The 19,956-nt window shown below is 44.1% G+C and overlaps 1 protein-coding gene across 6 annotated transcripts in view; it reads left to right on the top strand.

Annotated features, from left to right (window-relative positions):
• GPATCH8 (G-patch domain containing 8) overlaps positions 1-19,956 on the top strand; it is a 55,097-nt gene that overhangs the window by 7,438 nt on the left and 27,703 nt on the right. For 2 of the 6 annotated variants that reach the window (XM_077788260.1, XM_077788259.1), the window contains exons 2-3: positions 7,909-13,670; positions 15,737-15,809. Coding sequence is in view for 1 of the 6 variants with exons in the window: in XM_021539906.2 (XP_021395581.2) it covers positions 7,909-7,983; positions 15,737-15,809 (148 nt within the window). In the remaining 5 variants the exon portion in view is untranslated. The remainder of the gene's footprint in view (positions 1-7,908; positions 13,671-15,736; positions 15,810-19,956) is intronic. The other 4 variants (XM_021539908.3, XM_021539907.2, XM_021539909.2 and 1 more) reach the window with 4 other exon arrangements.

The raw sequence follows: 19,956 nt of genomic DNA, 5'->3' as shown, positions 1-19,956 counted from the left end.
GGCCAGGTGGAGCAGCTTGGGATAATGGAAGACTATCCCCTACAGGGGATGGAACAAGATCATCTTGAAGGCCCTTCCATGATTCTTTGGATTTTTGAAGGTCCTGGTTAGCCATGGGTGGGTGCTGGAAACTGCAGCAGCTTCCGCATCAAGGCACATAAAAAATGACAAAGAGAAAATGGAGTGAGTGAGGCCACTGCTGGCTCTTGGGTAGAGCTTGCTGAAGGACTGCAGAGCATCCCTCGTGTGCTGGAACAGATCCACAGCTGGTGTTGGTGCGGCAGAAGGAATCTGAAAGACATGAAATTGTTCTTGTTTGGTGCCAAAGTATGCAAAGCAGAGACCTGCCTCTGGCTCCCACTCCTTCTGTGATACAAGCAGTTTATCTCTGAACTGTAGAACATGTTTTTGTTTGGACAGCTCTAAGTGGGTATTTATATGCACATTTTCTGGACTAAACCTCTTGACCTGTGACTAGTCTTAAATGTGTTCTCCTGACTAGGTTTTCAGTGTTTTTGGACTTAGCAGGAAGAATTTTGTCAAAATTAATTTTTAGTTTGGTAAACAAAAGGTGCCATCAACTTCTCAATGTGCAATTCCAAGGTGCTTCTTTCAAATTGTGCCAATTTAAATTCATCTCTGAGTCTCAAGTGATTGCTTTTGTTGTATTGACTTGAGAGGATTTTCCTGCTAAGTACTCTCAGAATAATTGATGTGTGTGTCTGCTGAAAATGAGGTTTTGCTGAAGCTTTCACAAGATGTTGACTGTAAATATTCAGCTATTTCTGGGGGTGTGCAAATGTGCCATGTCCATACTTCCCACTTGTATTCCATGGAAAGGTCTGGGAAAGCAATTCCTGATGTGTGGAGGTCAGTGAGAACGTGTTGTTTGGGAATGCTTCACCTCTGTGTTGCTAGGAAAGAATCTGTGATTTTTTTGTGTCTGTACAGACACTGCAGGGAACAACAGGAAAAAGGATGATTTTGTTGTGGGAAGCATTAACAAAGGCTTTTCAGGTGCCAATACAAAGTTGCTTTTGTATTGCTTTTTATAGCTTTGAGAACCCATGTGGCCTTTATAATTATCCAAGAAAGTTTCCAGGATTGGATGGAGCCATCTCCTAGGTACATGTTGGTCTTAAAAATGTATTTTTTTCTGGGTGCATAATGAATATTCAAAAAACACTATAAGCCACGCTTTTCTGGAGTTGTTTTTGAGTTCTTTGGATGGATTTCTAAACACCAACATGGTTGTCTGCATCAATTACGTTTTGGAGCTGTTCCATGGTATAGAGTCATCAGGCCTGCCGAGCTGCAAAGGGCAGCATGAATTACTACTGTGATCTGCAGTCAGCCTGCGTAGGGAGGTGTGGATCTTGCAGAGGTATTAGAAACCCGTTATATTTTGATTGTGTGTAATAAACACAACAATCAGTCACGGGGAGCTGCATTTGGGTTTAAACACCTTCCTTCCCCCACTGGTCTTGGCTGAAACTCGCTGTGAGGTCAATGGTGATGTTGGTGATAGAGCCCCACAGATAAATCAGAGCACTGGCAGACCTTGGCACTTGCACCTCTCATATCTCATCCATGCCTGGAATGAGTTTTTATCCTGCCTGCCCCACATGTGCCACTGCAGCTGCAGGTGGTGGGTGTTTCACCCTCAGGCCACGTGCAGAGAAGTGAAACCAGCACGTCTGGAAGCAGCTGTCCCAGCTGGAGAGATTTGTCAAAAGAGAACTAAATACAACATGAGATGACTGTCGGTGGTTTGCTGAAATTCATGGTCTTTGGGTCAAGCAAGAGGCTGATGCTCCATCAGGGCTTAGCAGAGCGATTCTTGAGCCTTTTGGTGGTGCTGGACAGGCAGCATTCTCCCAGGTGTCCTGGATGTGGGATGTTGGCAAGAGTGCTGAGAGCCAGTTTTGGGAAAAGTGGATGGATCTGAGGGTGCCTTATCAATCTAATGATTCTGTAACTGCTCCATCTCCTGTAAAAAAAAAAATTCAATTTTAACAGGATGTTTGCTTCTGGAATCAGAAGGTTTTTTCCCCTGCTCCATGGGGATGCTGTGTTTGTGCAGAGAGGGAGAATTTGGCAAGATGGCATTTGCTCCCTTGTGCTCAGATGCTGCTCCAGTTCCCTGTGCTCAGACCTTGCATCTGTGGTGACTCGTCCTGGGAGGGCAGCAGGAAATGTCAGCTGTGGTTCCCAGCCTCGGGAGCAAAACATTCTGGGATCTGCAGCTCACATGGCTTGCCCTGGCTATGTCCACACTAGGAAATGGCCTTTTTTGGGGGGACTCATTTATCTTTTTGGGTATTCCTGTGTCTCAGCTGCTGTTCTGAGCCTAATGCCTGCAGGGCTTTTGGGAGTGGGGAGTGGGCTTGGTTAAATGCTTTCAAGTGATACTTGTGGGTAACAACCCTGAATTATAATTATGACTTGATGTAACATTTTTGGAGTTTTAAGATTTATTGATTGAATTGATTGATAGATAGAATATGAAAAATATTGGTGCTGATTTGCTTTAGTGTTTTAAAAATCCATTTTCTAAGGTAAATTTAATATAAATGTGATTTTTTAAAAGTCTTTTTCTGATACTCTGCTAGCGTAAAACTAAATTTCAAATACCTTAAGGAGCACACTGCACTCTTTTCAAGTGCAGTTAAGCAGTCATGATCATGCTGTGCTCTTTTCCCGTGCAGTTAAGAAATAATAACAGTGAGTATAGTAAGGCTTTTCTGCAAAATTGCTTTTGTTAGATTGTTATTGGCGTGGTCTCACGAAGCAGCGTTTCTGAGTGCCTTCCTGAGCCAGTCCTGCAATCCAGCAGGGACGTAAATAGATCGTTTCTGCTGTGACGCCTCAGCAGCTGCATTCTGCCCATTCCCTCCCCGGCCGTCCCTGCTTTCATGCTCCCAGGCAGAGCCGCGGGGTTTTATGCCAGAATCTTTTCCTTTTTGCTCCCTTCCCAGCGTTGAAGGCGTTGTCCCTTGTGGTTGGAGCAGGCAGCGTTTTTCAATCCTAGGCTCTTGCTGTCTGACTTGTGTTGGGCTTATAACTCACCTTATCCTGTCTGGTGTTAATAACACCAGGCTGGTGTGACAGGGCTCTGCTGGAGCCCAAGGACAGCTGAGTGCAGGCGTCCTGAATGTATCCCCCACACTCCCACATCCATTGTCCTGCTCCTTTGTGTCCCACTCCCGACCCTGTGGGAGCTTGGTGTCCCCAGCTCTGGCCCAGCTGCTGGGCTGGGACTGCCACATTTTCTTTGGGAATAATACATGGATAACTCAGGGCTGTTCATCAAAGAAACCACTCATTCCCGTCGGGAATGGGAACTATGTGGAATGCGTTCTGCATGCTGACATCTTGATATGCTTTGTGCTCAGATAGATTGCACAGAGCAGTCCAGTAATTAATATCCAGGGGGGTCTAATGGGCCTAAAGCAGTTGAAGTGACTCATCCTTATTTTGTCATTGTGTTGGTGGTGCTTTAGGTGACTTAGAAATGCAGGCAGTGCTCATCACCCAGCTCTGGTTTTGGATACACCCTTTGGGGTGTGAGAGAGGAGGAGAGGGTCTGTTTTCTTCTGCCTGTCATTGTGAAGATTTCAAAGTGATTTTCTCAGTGATTTCTCTGTGGCTTTGTGGTAACCCACCTTCCTGAAGAGGTGCTTCATATAGAGGAGAGACTGAATTCTGTGGTGCTAAACTGTGATAAATGGGCTTTAATCAACAATTCATTTCACTTGCATTGAGTGATTTATTGGCAACAGTTCTTGCCACTAAGGATTTTGGGATGAAAGTGTAATTAAGTTTCTTAGATTTTTTTTTTTTTATGGTGCTGACTGGGTTTAGTTTCACTGCCACAATGTTTGGGACCTTGTAGTAGGAAAGAAGCAGAAAATGCTCTTCCCCATAAGTATTATCATGAATTGTCCCAGGAAATTCAGTAAATCCACTGGGTATGATCTGGGACAGGGCTCCAAAATATTTACAGTCCAAAAAAGGGAGAAGAAGAGTAGAAATCCTGCATGGAGGTGGCTTTTGTTGGTTGATTTTTCAAATGCTATATTCAGTGTGTGAGGGCTCTAAGGAGGTTTGGCCAAGAGCTTCCGGCAAAGATCAAACAATGGGAAAGTAGAGGAGAGAGCATGTGACTGTGAGTAACCAGAGTGTGTAGAGAGCCAAAGTTCAGATGATATTACACAAAAATTACAGGGCACAAACATGTTGGCTCCTGGAGAAGTATGCACAAGGAAGCCAAGTGGTGTGTGTGGTGTGTAATGAGGAGTGTTTGCATGCTGGAGGCTTGTCCTTGCTTCTCATGAAGTAGGAAAATATATTGAATTTCAGTGTGGTTATAGGGAAGCACCAGTGTTGGAGCACTGGATGTAGCACAAAGTGAGAGCAATAAATGCTGCTTAAGTGGAAGCCTCTCATCTTACTTGCTCTGCTGTTCTAGCGTGGATGGAGAAGTGTCTGTGAGAAAGGGACAGTGCAACACATCTTGTTTCACAAAGCAGAAGTGAGAGACCTTGATAGAAGCAGCTGTGAAATGGAGGGGCAGAGGATGAGTGGGAGGAGGGTGCTGCAGTCACCCCCAAAATCCTTGTCCATGAGAGCACGTGGAAGCTTTGTCATTAGCTCCCAGGGCTGGTTATTTACTGCATCTCTGTAACAGTCATACAAGAAGGTGTGGGTATTGCTGGGTTTAATGCAGCTGTTATTTCATGTCCTAGTATCCATGGGGTTGAATCCTTTTCGCATAAAGGTTTTCTCTGAAATGGGAAGTATCTCTCAAGTCTGCAGAAGACACACTTCAAAATCACACTGAAACATGGTCAGTGCTTGGGGTTTGTGCTTGCCAAAAATATATTCTCAACAGATCCAGCATTTAGCGTATAATTAATTGTTGGATTTAAGTGTTAAAGTATTTTGTGTTCTCCTGATTCATTGTCTTAATGTACAGCAAAACAGAAATGTTTTATGGATCCATTTGATGCACTAGGTTGTAGGATTGGAAAAGAGGGAAACAGATGGAATTCCCCCCATCTTGTTCCTTAGCCAGTTCCAGGGATGAAGAAGCAAAGGGACAGACTGTGCTGCCTCCAGCTCCAAAAGGCCTGGCATCCCAATGAAGGCAAGCAGCATTGTTGTGGCCATAGCCATGGAACCATTTTTCTTCTACCTGATTAAACATCACTGGCCTGAACCCCCATAAATCCAGTCTCACAATAACCATTGAATTGTCTGCTTGCCTTTTTTCAGGATGACCTGCTTTATGATGGAAGTGAATTTTCCCTTTATCATTTATTCTAAATATTGATAAATAAAGAGCAGTCTCTGTGATGAGCATTGATTTCAGCTCTGTTTGGGCACTTTGTTATTTTGAAGCCTTGAATTTCCAAGTCTGGAGCAGCTTCCTGACCTGGGAGCAGACTGGCAGCATTCCCGCGGGGCCTGTTCCCTGTGCTCCATGGCTTTTTTATGCCCAGGACTCACAGAGGCAGGCAGTACCTGCCTCTCTGGAAAGCTCCAGTCTTAGTTTTGCAGCTGTTTGGACCAGGAACAAGTAGATATCAAATACATAATAAACCCCAAAGAATATGAATATATAAAATAACCCCCAAAATACATGGAGTGGGTAGTGGTGGGATCACCAGAACTTAGAGGTACAGGCTTTGTTTGCTCTCTGATTCTCTGGCCGTGGCACAGGGAGTGCTCGGCCTTTTGCATAGTTTCAGGGAGGAGATGTTTTAAGCACCAAAGAAGTGACTTGTGAAGCCTCAAAGCAGCAAGGCGTGCTGCCCTCAAACTGGGATTGACCCTTGGCTTGGTAAAAACAGCTTTCAATGCCTTGGCTGGCAGCCCACCAGAGGAGCTGGGGAGTCAGCTGGAATATTTAGCTATTCCAGATAATTCAGTGGTGTGCTGAGCTACCTACAGGCAGCAGGTGAAAGGAGGCACAGGGATGTGTCTGGGTTCGTGCTGAGAGGGTTTCAGCTGTTGGTTAAGTGAATGTTACGTGAGTTTAATGTTTTAATAGATGAAGTTTAGCAATGTGTTTTTGCCAGTGTTGGCAGCATGCACACTCCTGACTCTTCTGGTTCTTTTGTGCACTATATTTTGGGAGGCTGTGGTGTCCCCCAACCACTGAGGCAGGTTTTTGGTGTGTTTTGGTGTGGGCTGCTGGACTCCCCACACACAAAGTCTGTGCATCCACACCAGGCTGTCTCTGAGTGTTGCTGGCCTTCCAGCAGCTCAGTGACTGCTTGTGCATAGTAAGTTTGCCTTCAGCTTGCGTCTTGAAGGCTGCTCAAGGAAAAAAAGAGTGGGAGTGGATTGCTGCCTGTAGATTAAACCCCGGATTTGCTCTGGAGAGGCCATGGGAAAGATGATGCCCGGGAGCAGAGCATGGCCAGGGTGAATTTACCACCAGCAGATGATGGATGGGCTGGAAGTTGGGGCACCAGCATCAAAGCACCTTCTCTTGGCACCAGGTTTTAGTCAAGATGTTCCCTTGCAGATTTGTATTGCTGCATAGGAACACTCTTTCCAGAGGATTTTTGGAGGCTGGTGCCTGGCTTGTAATATTCCAACTGTCAGTCTGTTACAACTGCAGTTTGCTCTTTCGCATGCTGGCTTCCATTAAAATTCTTGCAGGAGGAAAAGTTGGTATGGGTGGAAGGAGGAGGGTGACAACACGCTTCTCTTGGCAGCAGTGTTGCTTGTTCCTGCTCCAAGGGATTGTGGAGCTGAGATGCAAATAGAACCTGCCAGGGGTTTGGTGTGCACAGAGCAGCCAGAGGTTCCAGTGGTACTGCAGAGCCTGAGGGGGGAGTGTGGGGTGGCAGCCAAGGCTTGGCACCTCCTGGAGTTCTGTGGCACTCAGTGGGGCCTGGGAATCTAGGAGGGCCCAGTGAAACCACCCCCTTCAGTGGCTTTTGGTTTCATCCCAGCAGCTGGAATCTCTCGTCTTTTGCTTCCAAGTTTGCAGCTGGAAAGTCCGACTGTTTCCTTTCCAGGTCCGTGCCAGTGACAATGTGTTGCATCATGGACCTATTGAACAGCCAAAAATGTTTGAAATCTCAGGAATTGGAAGTTTCAGAAACCTCAAATTATGACAAAGTTGCAGTGGAGCTGTTTGCTTTTCCTGAAATGGCCCTTCGCTGTTGTGTTCCAGCACCAACATTTGTTCTGGAGATCAAAGATCGGCACTGCTGTCCTAGCTCAGGAGCCTGCATGCTCAGAATTCACCCTAAAAACGTGGGAAGATGCAATTTTTCTGAGGGGGGTGGTGGTCAGCTGGCAGGGGGGCTGCTTCAGGTTGGGAATAAGACTGTGGTGTGTTGTGTGATCACTTCCACAGACAGATGGATCACTGTTCAGATTTGTAGGAAGGGCTGTTCCACACCATGAACCAACACTGTGGGCACAGGGACAGGTTTCCTTTGGTACCACTGTGGGGTTTTGTTGGCTTAAGGTGTATGAAATCACATGTATCCCTCAAGCAAATTCCTGGTGCAGGGAAAGCCTTCTAGTGATGGGGACATCCCTTCCTGCTGTTCCTTGTCACATGTGGTTTCCATGCTGGCACTGGTACTTGTGCTCAGTGTTTTCAAAGGCTTTCTAACGAAAAAAATCTTGAAATATTGTTATTGTAAATGTTTGGTATTTTGCCAACTTTAATAGTTCATGATTATCATAAAATTTACTTAGCTTTTAGGGTTTTTTTTTTTTTTGTCCTTATAGCTGATACACTGAATTGAGCCTGTATTAAAGAAGTTCATTGGTTAGCAAAATTATATGAAAAGTAACACTTAAACCAAACCTGTCTGGACACTGAACTGTTGGAAGTGTGTGCTGTGCTGTGGAGCTGACCCTGGTTTTCTCTTGCAGGGCAATCACTTTGATCAGTATGAAGAGGGGCACCTGGAGATAGAGCAGGCGTCTCTAGACAAGCCCATTGAATCGGTAAGCCCCCCCCCCCCATCAGCACTGTTCCCCCGGAATTAGGCCATGTTGGATGGTCCTTGATGTGAATGCAGTCAAATCTGAAGCAGTGGGCACCTTGTTGGCAGTGAGGGGTAATTGTGGTAAACTGCATGCTGACCTTAAGTGGGCCTGGGATTTAATCTCAAAGTAGTCCTAAAACTAAAACCCGAAATTTGACTTCAGCATGATATTTAAGGAATTACTTAAAATAATACATTCATTCATAGATATTTATTTTAAGATTTTGTACTTTTCTTTGAAGAATCAGTTTAATTTAAATGTGAACCTGATGGACTAGTATAGTGAAATACATTTTGATGCTTTTTAGCTTATATTTTTGGAAAAGTACCAGTGTGTTTAAAGTGTTAGAATGACACCTGGCGGTACAGAGACAAGGATCAGTGTTAGTCCAGTAGTCCTTCCCCATGGGGCTGAAGCTGCCCTGAGCCTTTCTTTAAAATTTCTTTACCATGAGTTAGGTGTGAAGACTCCTGTTGTAAGATTAGAAAAATATAGGTGTTGTTTAGTTTTAATTTTTAATCTTTTTGGAGCTTTTAAAATTTTCTCTTTGCAAAGCACCTTCTGCTGGTTTTAGGCACAGCAGCTTGTTTAGCCTAAACTGGACCCACATTTGGCATTTAGCTTTAGCCAAGTTTCATCTGCAGTTTCCTTCAGAAACAAGAAAACTTGTAGTGAATAATCAAGGGACACTTAGTGGTGTTCTGATTAAGTATAGATTTTTGTTAAGAAAGTACTTTGCAAGTGGTTTTTTTGCCTGTTCATTGAAGTTGTGTTAAAGTTTCTCCATGTTAGTCAGCCCCTAGAAGAACCAGTGTTAGCCAAGGCCCACTATATATTTTTGTTGGTGTGTAGGTTGGTGTTGTGTGTGTTTGTGTGCGTGTTAGATGTTTACCAAAAATTTACACAACTTGGGGTGTTCGACGTTTTTCTTCCGCAGCAGTTGGCCCATATTAGCTAAGCAGCCATGATCTGGTTTGTATTGCACGGTCTGCCTTTTTTAATTTCTTCTCTAGGGTTTCCTTTCCCCTTCTTATTTCTGTTCTTCTGGTCCAGTGAACACTGCATATAGTACCTACTGTCTTAATGTGCTGGCATGATGCTAGATTTAGGCATGGCAGTAATTGATGACGCATGAGATAATGCTGCAGAGATGGGAATTGGTATTCACTCTTCTCCTGAATACTTCTGTCTTACCTTGGGACATGGGGATTTGAATTAAAATGCCAAGCTGGATGGAAATATAATGGGAAATACGTGTTGGTAGCCTACTCTGGGCCACACTGGAAATTAGCATTTCAAAATAATTCAAATGCTGCTTACAGACCTGACTGGTTACCTGATTTTCAAAAGTGCTTTCCCAGAGAGAGGAGTAGAAGAGATCACAGATTACATCTCTGATGTTCCAGAGGGAATGATGCCTATGGGAGTGTGTAAACCTTGAGCAGGTACCCTGAACCCATGTGGGCTCACTGTGCAGATCTCATCCTCCACTGTAGTAATGCTTTGTGCAGTTTGATTAATACTGAACTGCAGCAGAAAAAATAAATTAAATTGTGGCTTTAATATTTTATGCTTGTCTCTCACCATCCAAATGTCAAGACATTTTTAATCTTTACAACTCCTTGGTAGGAACAGTTCAATCTAATTGAAAACAGTTGGATGAAGAGGACAAGAGAATGGCTTGTTTTGTGAGGAGAAAGAGTTAAAATCTCAAATTGTTTGTTCCACTCTTCTTTTGTCTGAAATAAGAGAATCATGGAATCATTAAGGTTGGAAAAGCCCTCTAAGCTCATTGAGTCCAGCCAATCTCACAGCACTGCCAAGGCCACCCCTAACCCATGTTGCCAAATGCCACATCTCCATGGCCTGTGAACCTTTCCAAGGATGGCGACTCCAGCACTTCCCAGGGCAGCTGTGCCAGTGTCCATCCCAGGATTTCAAAGCTGTGGCTGCTGCACTGGGGGGGGTTTGGCCTCAACAAGGGTGTCAGAAACAAACTGGTCACTTCTGAGGTTTTACATGGTCTTTGTAAAAATACATTGTTGATTCCTTAATTCCCCATCTGGGTAGCAAGAATTACTTTGTTGTGTTTCCTGACGCCTGTGGAGGTGATTCTGCTTCCACACTATTAATGCTCAGTGTGCTCTTTGAATTGGCAAATTACACACATTACCAGAAGGGACAGTTTCCTTGGCAGAATTCTGTGAGGTATCTCTCCTGTAGGATATTTCACCAGGAGTGTTCATTTTGCTCTCTTGGCTTTTTTTTTTCATTCTATTTTATTCTGTTTGCTCACCCAGAACTAAAATTGAGAGGGAAGGAGGAGAGGCAAATCTGTGTTTAAGAACTACAACACATCTAAGTATTTTAAACATTAACAAATTGGATTTTAATCCTTAACAAGTTCTCTGTTAGCAATCCAACTGGCCTTTTTCAAGGAATCTGCTCAGAGTCATGAGTGAGCCTGTGCTTCATGGTATGGAAGCAGTTTGGGTGTTGAACACCCTGTGTTTATGACTGTGGCAGATCAAAGTGCTTCCCAGTTAAAATGTCATTCTTCAGAATGAAAAGTGAATTCAGTATATTCTCATAAATGTGTTCCTTGCAGCTTCCCACATCTTAGTGACAGGAAGGTGCTCCAAAGCCTGCAGGTGTTTGGAGATGGGGGAGTGTTTCCTGTGCCATGTCCCTGTGACAGTCCCCACTGATGTGACATCCATCTCTGCAGCATTATCTGTTGAGAGGTGCTGACTGTACTGCTACAGCATGCAACTCAAAGGTGGCTGGAAAAATAGGTTTGGGAGTCTACAGATCATTACAATGTTGAAAGATGTCCTCAATTAGCCTACTGGTGTTGTTCCTGTGGAAATCCTGCTGTGTGCAGTTTGTGTAGGCCAAAGATGTCTGCACTGAAACATGTGACTCTAACCAGAGTACATTTATGGAAAACAGAGCTGCCAGGAGCTAGGGATGGACATGGCCTGAATGAGTGCCAGCTGTTTTCCACTACTAAATTGAAGAAAATATTTCATATCAATGGACTCTTCAGAGCTACAGATATTTTTTCCCCCTACAAGTAAATTTTTTTCATGTTGTGCTTTGAAAGATGCTGCACTTACGCTGACTGTTCATGTCAGTGCAGTCATGGGTGTCCTTGAAAAATCAGAGCACTTCACCCTTTTTTCTAGACTCAAGAAGCTGCATGCATTTGTTTTGGGGCATTTTGAGCACACTGAGTTCAGGTACTTGAATGGGAAGTCACAAATTATTGCAGCTTTAATAGAATCCAGATTTTCTCCACATTTAATTCCTTATCTCTACCTGTTTATTGAGTCTCTTTGCTGTGAATTCCTGGTTTTCCTCATCCCAGCAGTGCAGATGGAGTAGGAGACAGCGATAGACCCTTAGAGCCCCCAAGAAGCAGCCCTGGCCCTGTGCAGGCAGTGTCAGGGGTGGACCCACGCCGTCACTGCTGCAGGTTGGAGGCCAGACTGGGAATCACCCACTTATCCTGGAGCTTGTTAGTTTGTCCTTGTCCTAACTAACAAATGTCCTTTCCCCTGTCTCTAACGCTGCTCGGTGCCATGAGGGGCGCCTTGAGCCCCTGGGTCAGGCTGCAGTCGGTGGTGCTGGACACCAGGGGCTGTGGCAGCCTGGCCGAGCCGCAGCCGGGTTGTGGCACTGGAAATCTGTACGGATCTGTGGACTCCACTAGTTCCAAAGTGTCATTTGAAGAGGCTGCTGATTTGACATTTAGCAGCAGCCATATGTGGACAGCGCTATAAATAATGTGCTTCTGGAAGCTGAATGGTGTAGCATTACTATTTGGCTTTTCTCTCTGGTCTTCATTGTGTCATCTGTAGTGAGCTCTAGGTTTTGTTTTGGGAATCTTTTCAACCTCTTGTTTGCATGGGTTCACCCAGTAGCATCCGATCCTTGCTTATAGATTCCTCCATACACAGTCAGCACAGCTTACAATCCACTCAAGAGAGGAATGGTTCCTGCCCGAGCTGGGATGAACAGTGGGATTGTGGGGATCTCATGGAAAACCTGCACTAGGCAAAACTACTGGTGTGGGTTATGTCCCACAGGCTTCATCAAAACCTTGGGCTTCTTCTACCCATCTGTTAATTATAAACAATTTTATTTTCCTATTGGCCAAACCTTTATCAGAAATTTATACTGGGGATGTCCTGCTCAGGGATCACTGATCCACAGGGAAAGCAAGCAAGGGCATCTTGTCAGGGCACAGGATGGGGGGCTGGGGAGGCCAGTTAGAGCTGCTGGAGCCCAGTCACTTTGGATGAGGTTTTTCCAAAGCAGCTTACCCACTCTGTGAAGGTCTGGTACACCCAAGGCCTTGCATTTCCTACACCTTTGGAGAAGTTTCTGCTTTGTCATTAGAGGAGAGCTCTCCATCAGTGCTGCCCAGCTCCAGAGCTGGTGTTGTCCCACCCAGAGGTGCCAAGCCCTTCTCCCTGCATGGAGCATCCCACAGCCTGTGCCCATATGGTCCTGGAGAGCGCCCTTGCTCAACCAAACACCTTTTGGGAGACTTATTTTGACTGCCTCAATAATTTTTATTGTGGCTCTAATACAAGGAGCTCCCAAATTGCAGAGGAAGAGAGTGAGGAGACTCATGCCAGCCCTCTGCAGAGAAATGAGGGGTGTCCTCCTAGGGCTGTAGTGTTGCTGTGGATCCCTGCAGCTTTTCTATAGGAAAACTGCTGCAGTGTGAGGATAGTCTGTCCAAAAGGAATGACAGCTCTTGACATGGGCAGGAAGCTTGCTCTGAAAAACCCCATCTCTTCTATGTGAAAGTAGCTGTACTTTACAGAACTTTCATTTAAAACTGCACTTTAAAAAAAGAGCTGTCAGCTGTTGCAACATTTGTTGCCCCATGTCACATTTTGCTTCCAATATCCCTAGATACTCCCTAGAGAGTAGACAGGTTCTCATGAGGGATCCAGCAAGCTGGCCTTCCATTATTTAATTTTTAGGGCAGGATTTGCACTGAAGAGCAATTAATTCAGTCTGCCTCCATCAGAGTTCTGGGTTAACCATTGGAAAAGGAGGGAGGAGCTGAACATGGCCAGAAAGGAGCAAAGTGATGGCCAGGTCTCAACTTAAATGTTAATTTCAAATTATTAGAGTTGTTCTCCTTATTCAGTGCAACAGAAGATACTCCATTTCAATTGAGTAGAATGTAAAATTAGAGAGTAGTTCCACTGCATAAACAAACAAATGAAAAAGTTTGGTGGGGGGGAAACAACGCCTTACTGGGAACTGAGACAGGGCAGTGTTCAGACATAATTCCAATTTATGTCAAACAACTTGGGACCATCCTCTTGAGTGGGTCTGTAAAAGTGGTGCTAATGTGTATAACCTTTCTAAATTTTTCTTTTTCCCTTTAACATTTGTTTCCCCCTTCACTGTCAGTCACAACACACCGCTCTTGAATCTCCCAGCTGGTCTTGACTTGTTGAATTTATTTTATGCTTTCACTCTTCTTTAATAAATACATTACTTGCAAGCAGTGAATTGAAAACAAAGCAAAAGAAAAAAAACTACCATTAGTGATTGGACAGTTTCTTACTTTGTGTTACATTTAACTGTTCTTTTGACAGCCCAGTTTTTAAAGCCAGGTTCGTATGGAAATGCTTTCACTCCACTTGCACTGCTTTTGGAATAGCGTTCTGCTTCATCTGTCTTTATTTTAGTGCATTCATAACACACACAGTCAGCACAATGTCTCATCTCCCCTTGGCCAAGACTGCAAAGTACTCCTTGTCCTTTGAATTCTTTTGTTTTTTTCTTTTTTGTTTTTCTTTTTTTTTTTTTTCCTTTTGGAAAACGCAGCCATTTTTGTCAGCACCGACTTTTAGATTCAATGATCCTTTGTCAGGGTAGGGCAATTAGTGCCTTATCCCAAACATATCCCAAGCTGCAGCTGCTCTGTGCCAGGATGGGGCACTCTGTGGCCGTTGGGATTGGCCTGCCCAGGTGTGCCTGCAGGTAAGTGTTCCAGACAGCCTTCTCCGTGGTGCCTGGGGTGGGATCTGCCCTTGTTTATTTTTTTTTTTTTGGGTTGGTTTTTATTTTTTGGTTGTTGTTTTTTTTTTTGCATTTAACCTTTTATCCCCAGAAGTTTCCTTATTTAATTTTTTTTCCATGTAGCCCTAATTATGTCCTGGGGCAGAGCCAGTAGTGTGGGAAAAATGAAAAAATTAACATTATTCCTTGGAAATACAAGAATACAAAATATCTGACTTTACTAGGATATCAGAAAGAAAAATCCAAAATTTGTACTTGATAGCATTTTTTTGAGGAAAAATGTATCCATGCAGCCAATATCTTTGGGAAGGTTGTGCCTTTCAAGCTGATTCACCAAAGTTGTGCAAACCGTGTGGTCATTTTCTCCACTGTGGAATGACAAAAACTACTCTGTTTTCTGTTGATGACTGTTATTTAATTGAAGAAATCTGCAGCATATAGATATAATTATTTTTTAGGATTCCATGTACCACTCAGTGTTCTGGAGTCACATCCTGTTATCATTCAGGATGTTTCAGTGATACCTTGGGTTGTGGTTTGCCTGATGATAATTTATAATCAACAAGTTCATATCTGATTTTTATTTTTATTTTTTTTGCAATTGGAAGGTGAACATGGTCCCAGCCAAGAGTCCTTCTCTGAGGAGCTGGTCACTGCTTGTAACTGGGTAAACTGGTCACTGAGATGAGAGGGTTCGAGGGTGCTGTGAGTGCTCTGCTCTTTGTCTGGGGGCAGAAACCTTGCATAAAACACAACAGTTTCCACACTGAGCCCTGCTCAGCCCCATTGCCAAAAGCTGACACTTAATTGCTGCATCAGTACTTTTCCAGTTTTTCCAAAATAGCTTTTTTTTTAGGAAGATGAGACATTATGCTTATTGTTTCCCCTACATGCACTAATGGTTCCTTGCTGTTAACTTATTGCTAGGCCTGTTTCATTCTAACATCTTAGTATTTTTGTTAGTTTACATGTGAAATGCATCACCCAGTCTGTGCTTGAGCTCATTTTATTTAATTGATTTTTTTTTTTTGTTTTACTAACCTCACTGTTTTTTCAGTTTAATATTGGCTGCATGCTAGTTTATATATATATACATATATAAAAAAAACCCAATCAAGTCTAGCCTGGATTTTGCTCTGATTGTGTTTTGGTTTCTAGTGGTGGGGCAGTCTTGCACTTACAACTTACTCAGTATTATAAAAGCCTGACACACAAACAAAATGACTAAACACATTGCAGATTTTCTTTACAAAAAAAATCTTAAGTGGTGCTGTCTAGGTGATTGATATGATTGTATAAATAGCTTGATTTTATGCTTTTTACTGTCAATTTTTATTGGTACACTTTATTTTCTTCCACATTGCTTTTTATTTTTATTATTTTTTTATTTCTTTTAAACGTGATGCACAAAAGTTGCCCAGCACACCATCAGAAAGTGACCGTCCCCAATACCCATCCCCCTGGAAAAATTCTAGCCAGCAATTTTTGACATTTGTCTTTCCCTTTATTGGGCATATATTGCCTTTTCAGTAGCATTTTTTTGCATGCATATATATGTAGAAAAATCTCTTGCTCATCACATGTTTAAATGTCAGCGGGAAGGGAAGAATATATTATTGGAATATTTTTGGTTTGTTTTCTCTGTTCTGTCTGTCAGGATAATATTGGACATCGCTTACTCCAGAAACATGGGTGGAAGCTGGGCCAGGGATTGGGAAAGTCACTGCAGGGTAAGTCCAGTCCCTTGTGTCTGAAACCTTCAACTCCAGCCTTGGTCTTTAACAAAATTATTTCTGCTTTTTGTTCGTAGATTAGATTTTCTTTCCATTATTAATATATCCCAACAAATGCACTGTTGAGTTTCGTATTTGGCAGTTTGCAAGTGGAAGCTGCTGCCTCACTTGTTGGTACAGGTTAGAGCTGTGTGTGTGGTGGACGTGTGAGAGTCAGCGTGGAGGAAGGAGGATTCACTTTCCACACTGACAGGGAGTGGTGCAGCTTCCAACTGTGCTGATGTTTTGGTGTTAAAAGAATTGAAGATTTGAGGTAGTTCCCATGATCTGTCAGTGTTCACCGGGGTCAGAAGCCATTAGAAAGCCAGGAAAGGGCCCACTGAAGATGGAAGGTGGTGGCAGACGTTCTCTGGATGGGAGAGGCTCACTCCTGGTTTCTCCACAGCACTGTCACAGGTTGGATTTATTCCTGTTCCCAGCAGTTTGTCAGGGATTAGCAAATCTCACTGGGACACCAAAGTGCTGGTGGCTCGGTACACACCAGACCTTGCTGTCTTGAGCCTGAATTCTTCCCGTGACACTAAACCCCATTTCTGTAGAAACCTGTGGAAGTGTTTGAAGCTCAGGTGTGCCCCTGAGTAACTCACTCATGTTCACGTGCCCATAGTCTGAAGACCTGGGAGTTTGTAATCCACGTTCCATGGGTGAGCCCATTAGAGATGGAGGTGTCTGTGCTGTGGAGGACTGTGCAGAGGTAACGAGTTCTCCAAACTTCGGGAATGCTTATTAATCCCTGGACTAAGCCTAACCTCTCGGGCAGGACTGCCTTGCAGGTTAATACTTCTGGCTCCCTCTAATGTGGTTTCAGTGGAGTTCTCTGGATGATGCATGGCACTCCCCAGTCCTCTGATGTCTCTGCTGGGGCCAAACCTCAGGTGGGGCTCTGGCTGTGACCTCTGGGCCTTTCCTTTGGAATGTGGGATGTGCATCACAGGGTGGAACTTGGCATTTTGCCTCTTTTGGGTGCCCTGTATTGCTCTGTGTGTCACTGTGTGGAAACACAGAGACTTGAAAAAAGGAAAAGCCTTTCCCCAGCCCCGGGTGTATCCCAAGAGCCTGGGGTGCTGCAGGCTCAGATGGGATGGAGTGAGCATGGATTATGGGACTAGGTCTGGAGTTGGGGCAGGGGGTGGTGGTGTCACCGTGTTCCATGGGCCGAGCAGGAATTTGCAGTTTGACTCTTGTCCAGATTTAGATGTTCCCCCTGTGCCTCTCTCTGTGCTGGAGCTGTTCTGGATGTCTCACATATCATTGGAGCTCTGCTGATTGGGACTGTGTGGAAGCTACAGGCAAGTTGTGGATGTGGGCCTTCCTAATGTAGGCTTTGGAGCGTGTGCAGGGATTTCAGCCCTTTGGAAGGGAGTAGTGCCCTGTCCACCTGCCAGCCTACCTCTCCAGAGGTCTGGGCAGGTGGGATGTGGAAGGGAGGCTGCTGCTGCTCCAGCTTTTCTCCTCTGAGTTCTCAGCAGCCAGAGCCTCTGCCTGTGGTGTTAGTGATGATGTGTTGTTTAATTCATTATCCAGTGACCTTTCTACGTGAATCTTAGATTGGCCCAAAAATCCAAATATAAAATGTCAGGAAGGAAACATTTGCATCCAATTTTAATCTTATTTTATGAGTTTGAAGAGTGAAGTCATTTGATGTGCTGTGAGAAGGGAGGAGCAGAATAGAAGTTCTTCCCATCTTCCAAACTCCCTTGTTCAGGAAAGACCAGGAGAGGTTTCTAAAGAGATGTAGGTGTGCTCCTGTTAAACTCTTCTTGCTTGACACTGCTTGAGCTAAAATCTTACACAGCCTGTGGTGAGGAAGTGCAGCAGAAACAGAACCCCTTCAAGCAGCCTTGAGCTGTGGGTGTGGTGTCTGACCTCTTGCAGAAGGTCCTTACATCAAACTCTCAAAGATTTTGGGTTGTGTGTATGGAATTGATACCGTATTTAGCTACTTTTTGTGCACTTCAACTTGTAAGGAAGTGGATGAATTCAATGTGCTGCGTTTTGTGATGTTGCTTTTAATTCTAGATCTTCATCTGAGTTGGGGCTCCCTCTTTAGTTCTGTTGAAACCCAAAGTGATGCTGTGTTACATCTGCCAGGCAGAAACATCTCTTTCTTGTAGTCCTGTGGTGTTATTCAGCAAGAACCTCCCACTGCAGGACTTTACCCTGTGATGGTTCCTTCATCCTGACCACCCACTGAGGGATGGAATCCAGTAGTGAGAGTGCTGAGCTGTCTCTGGGTGGTACCTGCAACAGCCTAAAAACTACACTTGCCAATTGCTGGTGGTAAACTTTTGCTCATGTGGTACACTGGCTCATTCTCAGGAAAATTCCAGAGGTGGAGGCATTTTGTATCCCCTGGGACAGCTGCCTGGTGGTGTAAGTCTTGTTACTGAGAAAAGCTGAGCCCTTGAGCAGGGAAGCACAGAGCCTATGCCCTGAGTGATGTGGCTGTCACCAGCTGTGTTCTGGCTGAAACATCTGCATCTTTCACTGAATTTGGGCTGTGTGCTGAGTGGAGCATCAGGCAGGGACAGTGCTGTCAACTCTGGCCATGCCATTGCTGGAGTCCTGCTTCTGAGATACTGGTAAGGAATTCAGCAGAGTCATCCTTCAGCTCATCTCTTTTCCTGGTATTTTTCATCATTTTTTTTCCCCCCACAAATAACTTGTGTTATATTTCAAAATGGTGCTTCAGCTTGCTAACAGCCAGTGAATATGAATAAACAGGAGAGAGGATTGCCAGTTGTCAGGGATCTTTTTTAGTTTGGAAATATGGCTTAGGGAGCCACTTTTCCATAGAGATACGTGGTGGTTGCACTCTGACAAGTGAGAAAATGATGATTGTTGCCTGTTTTATCTTTGGGGAAATGCCTATAGTTGGTAATCCAGAATTTTGTGGTCTCCTGAAGAAATGAAACTAGCAAAAGATCAATTAAAAGCCTTGCCTGACCTTCGTGTGAAGTCCTGTGCTAAATGAGCCCAAGGACTGTGAATAAATTAGGAGTTAGGTAAGTCAGGAGGGGAATGAGAGGGCTGAGGGAAATCTGAATTCAACCACACTCTAATGATTTCTCTTGGAATGAGTATTTCTATTTCCCATTAAGTTAAAGTAGTATTATGAAAAGCCAGGAGACTGACGTGCAGAAGTCAGATAATTTGAATCGTACATTTGAAAATATTTTTATAAGCTCTTTGCCTTTTCCCTGTCAATTTTTTTGACAAGTCTTGTTTAAAAAAAAAATTGTGCTGAAAGCTTCTGGATTTTTTTTTTCTTCTGGACTTGTGTGTTTAATATGAAGTAATAGTACTCTAGAGGGATATCTGCAAGACTGAAACCAGTAGTTTAATCTCATTTAATTAGACCAGGGGAAACTGAGTAGTCTGTCCTGCTGCTTTCTGGGTCATAGCAGGACCTGGGGAGGGTGGGCAGCTCTGCAGGGAGGGTTTGGAGAGGAAAAGTGGAAGGTTTGATGTTTACTGGCCATATGGAGGGGACTTTGAGGAAGGATTGACTATCTCTGGTGGACAGGTCCAGCTCATCCTTAGCCAGTCTGGGTAACGACTGTATTCAACACAGATTTGTCTCTCTAAAGTTCTCTATTGTAAACATTCTTGCCTGATTGCAGCCTGGGCCCTTTAAAACCAGCCCCACCACCTGTATAGAAGCAGTTACAAGTTCCCCTACATCACAAACTGTGCCCTGTATGATTAATTTGATATGTTTTAAGGCATTGATTTACTGCACATTCCCACAGTATTCCCAAGACCAAGATTATCCTGATCTTTTGTGGTATTTCTGAGAGGTGAATCCCAACGTAGTACTCTGCTATGGCAACAGAAATACACCATTTGTCATGGCAGAGCTGCTCCTCAGTGTCTCAGCTGTGAATCAAACAGCTCAGGTAACTGCGGGCTCAGTGGAGCTCTGGAATTCCTGTGTTTGCTCTTCAAGGGCTGAGGCAGCTCATTCAGTGCTTGGTTATTGTCATGAAAATGCTCAGAGTGAAGCCAAAGGAGTTTCAAGGTGGGTGGCTGCTAGTCTGTGCTGGGACTTAGATTATCTCCAGTACTCAGGAAACAGAAGCAG

Source organism: Lonchura striata, chromosome 25 (genome assembly GCF_046129695.1).
Source record: "Lonchura striata isolate bLonStr1 chromosome 25, bLonStr1.mat, whole genome shotgun sequence".
Lineage (NCBI taxonomy): Eukaryota > Metazoa > Chordata > Aves > Passeriformes > Estrildidae > Lonchura > Lonchura striata.
The sequence above is the reverse complement of the archived record's forward strand: the minus strand, read 5'-3'. Positions and strand labels throughout refer to the sequence as shown.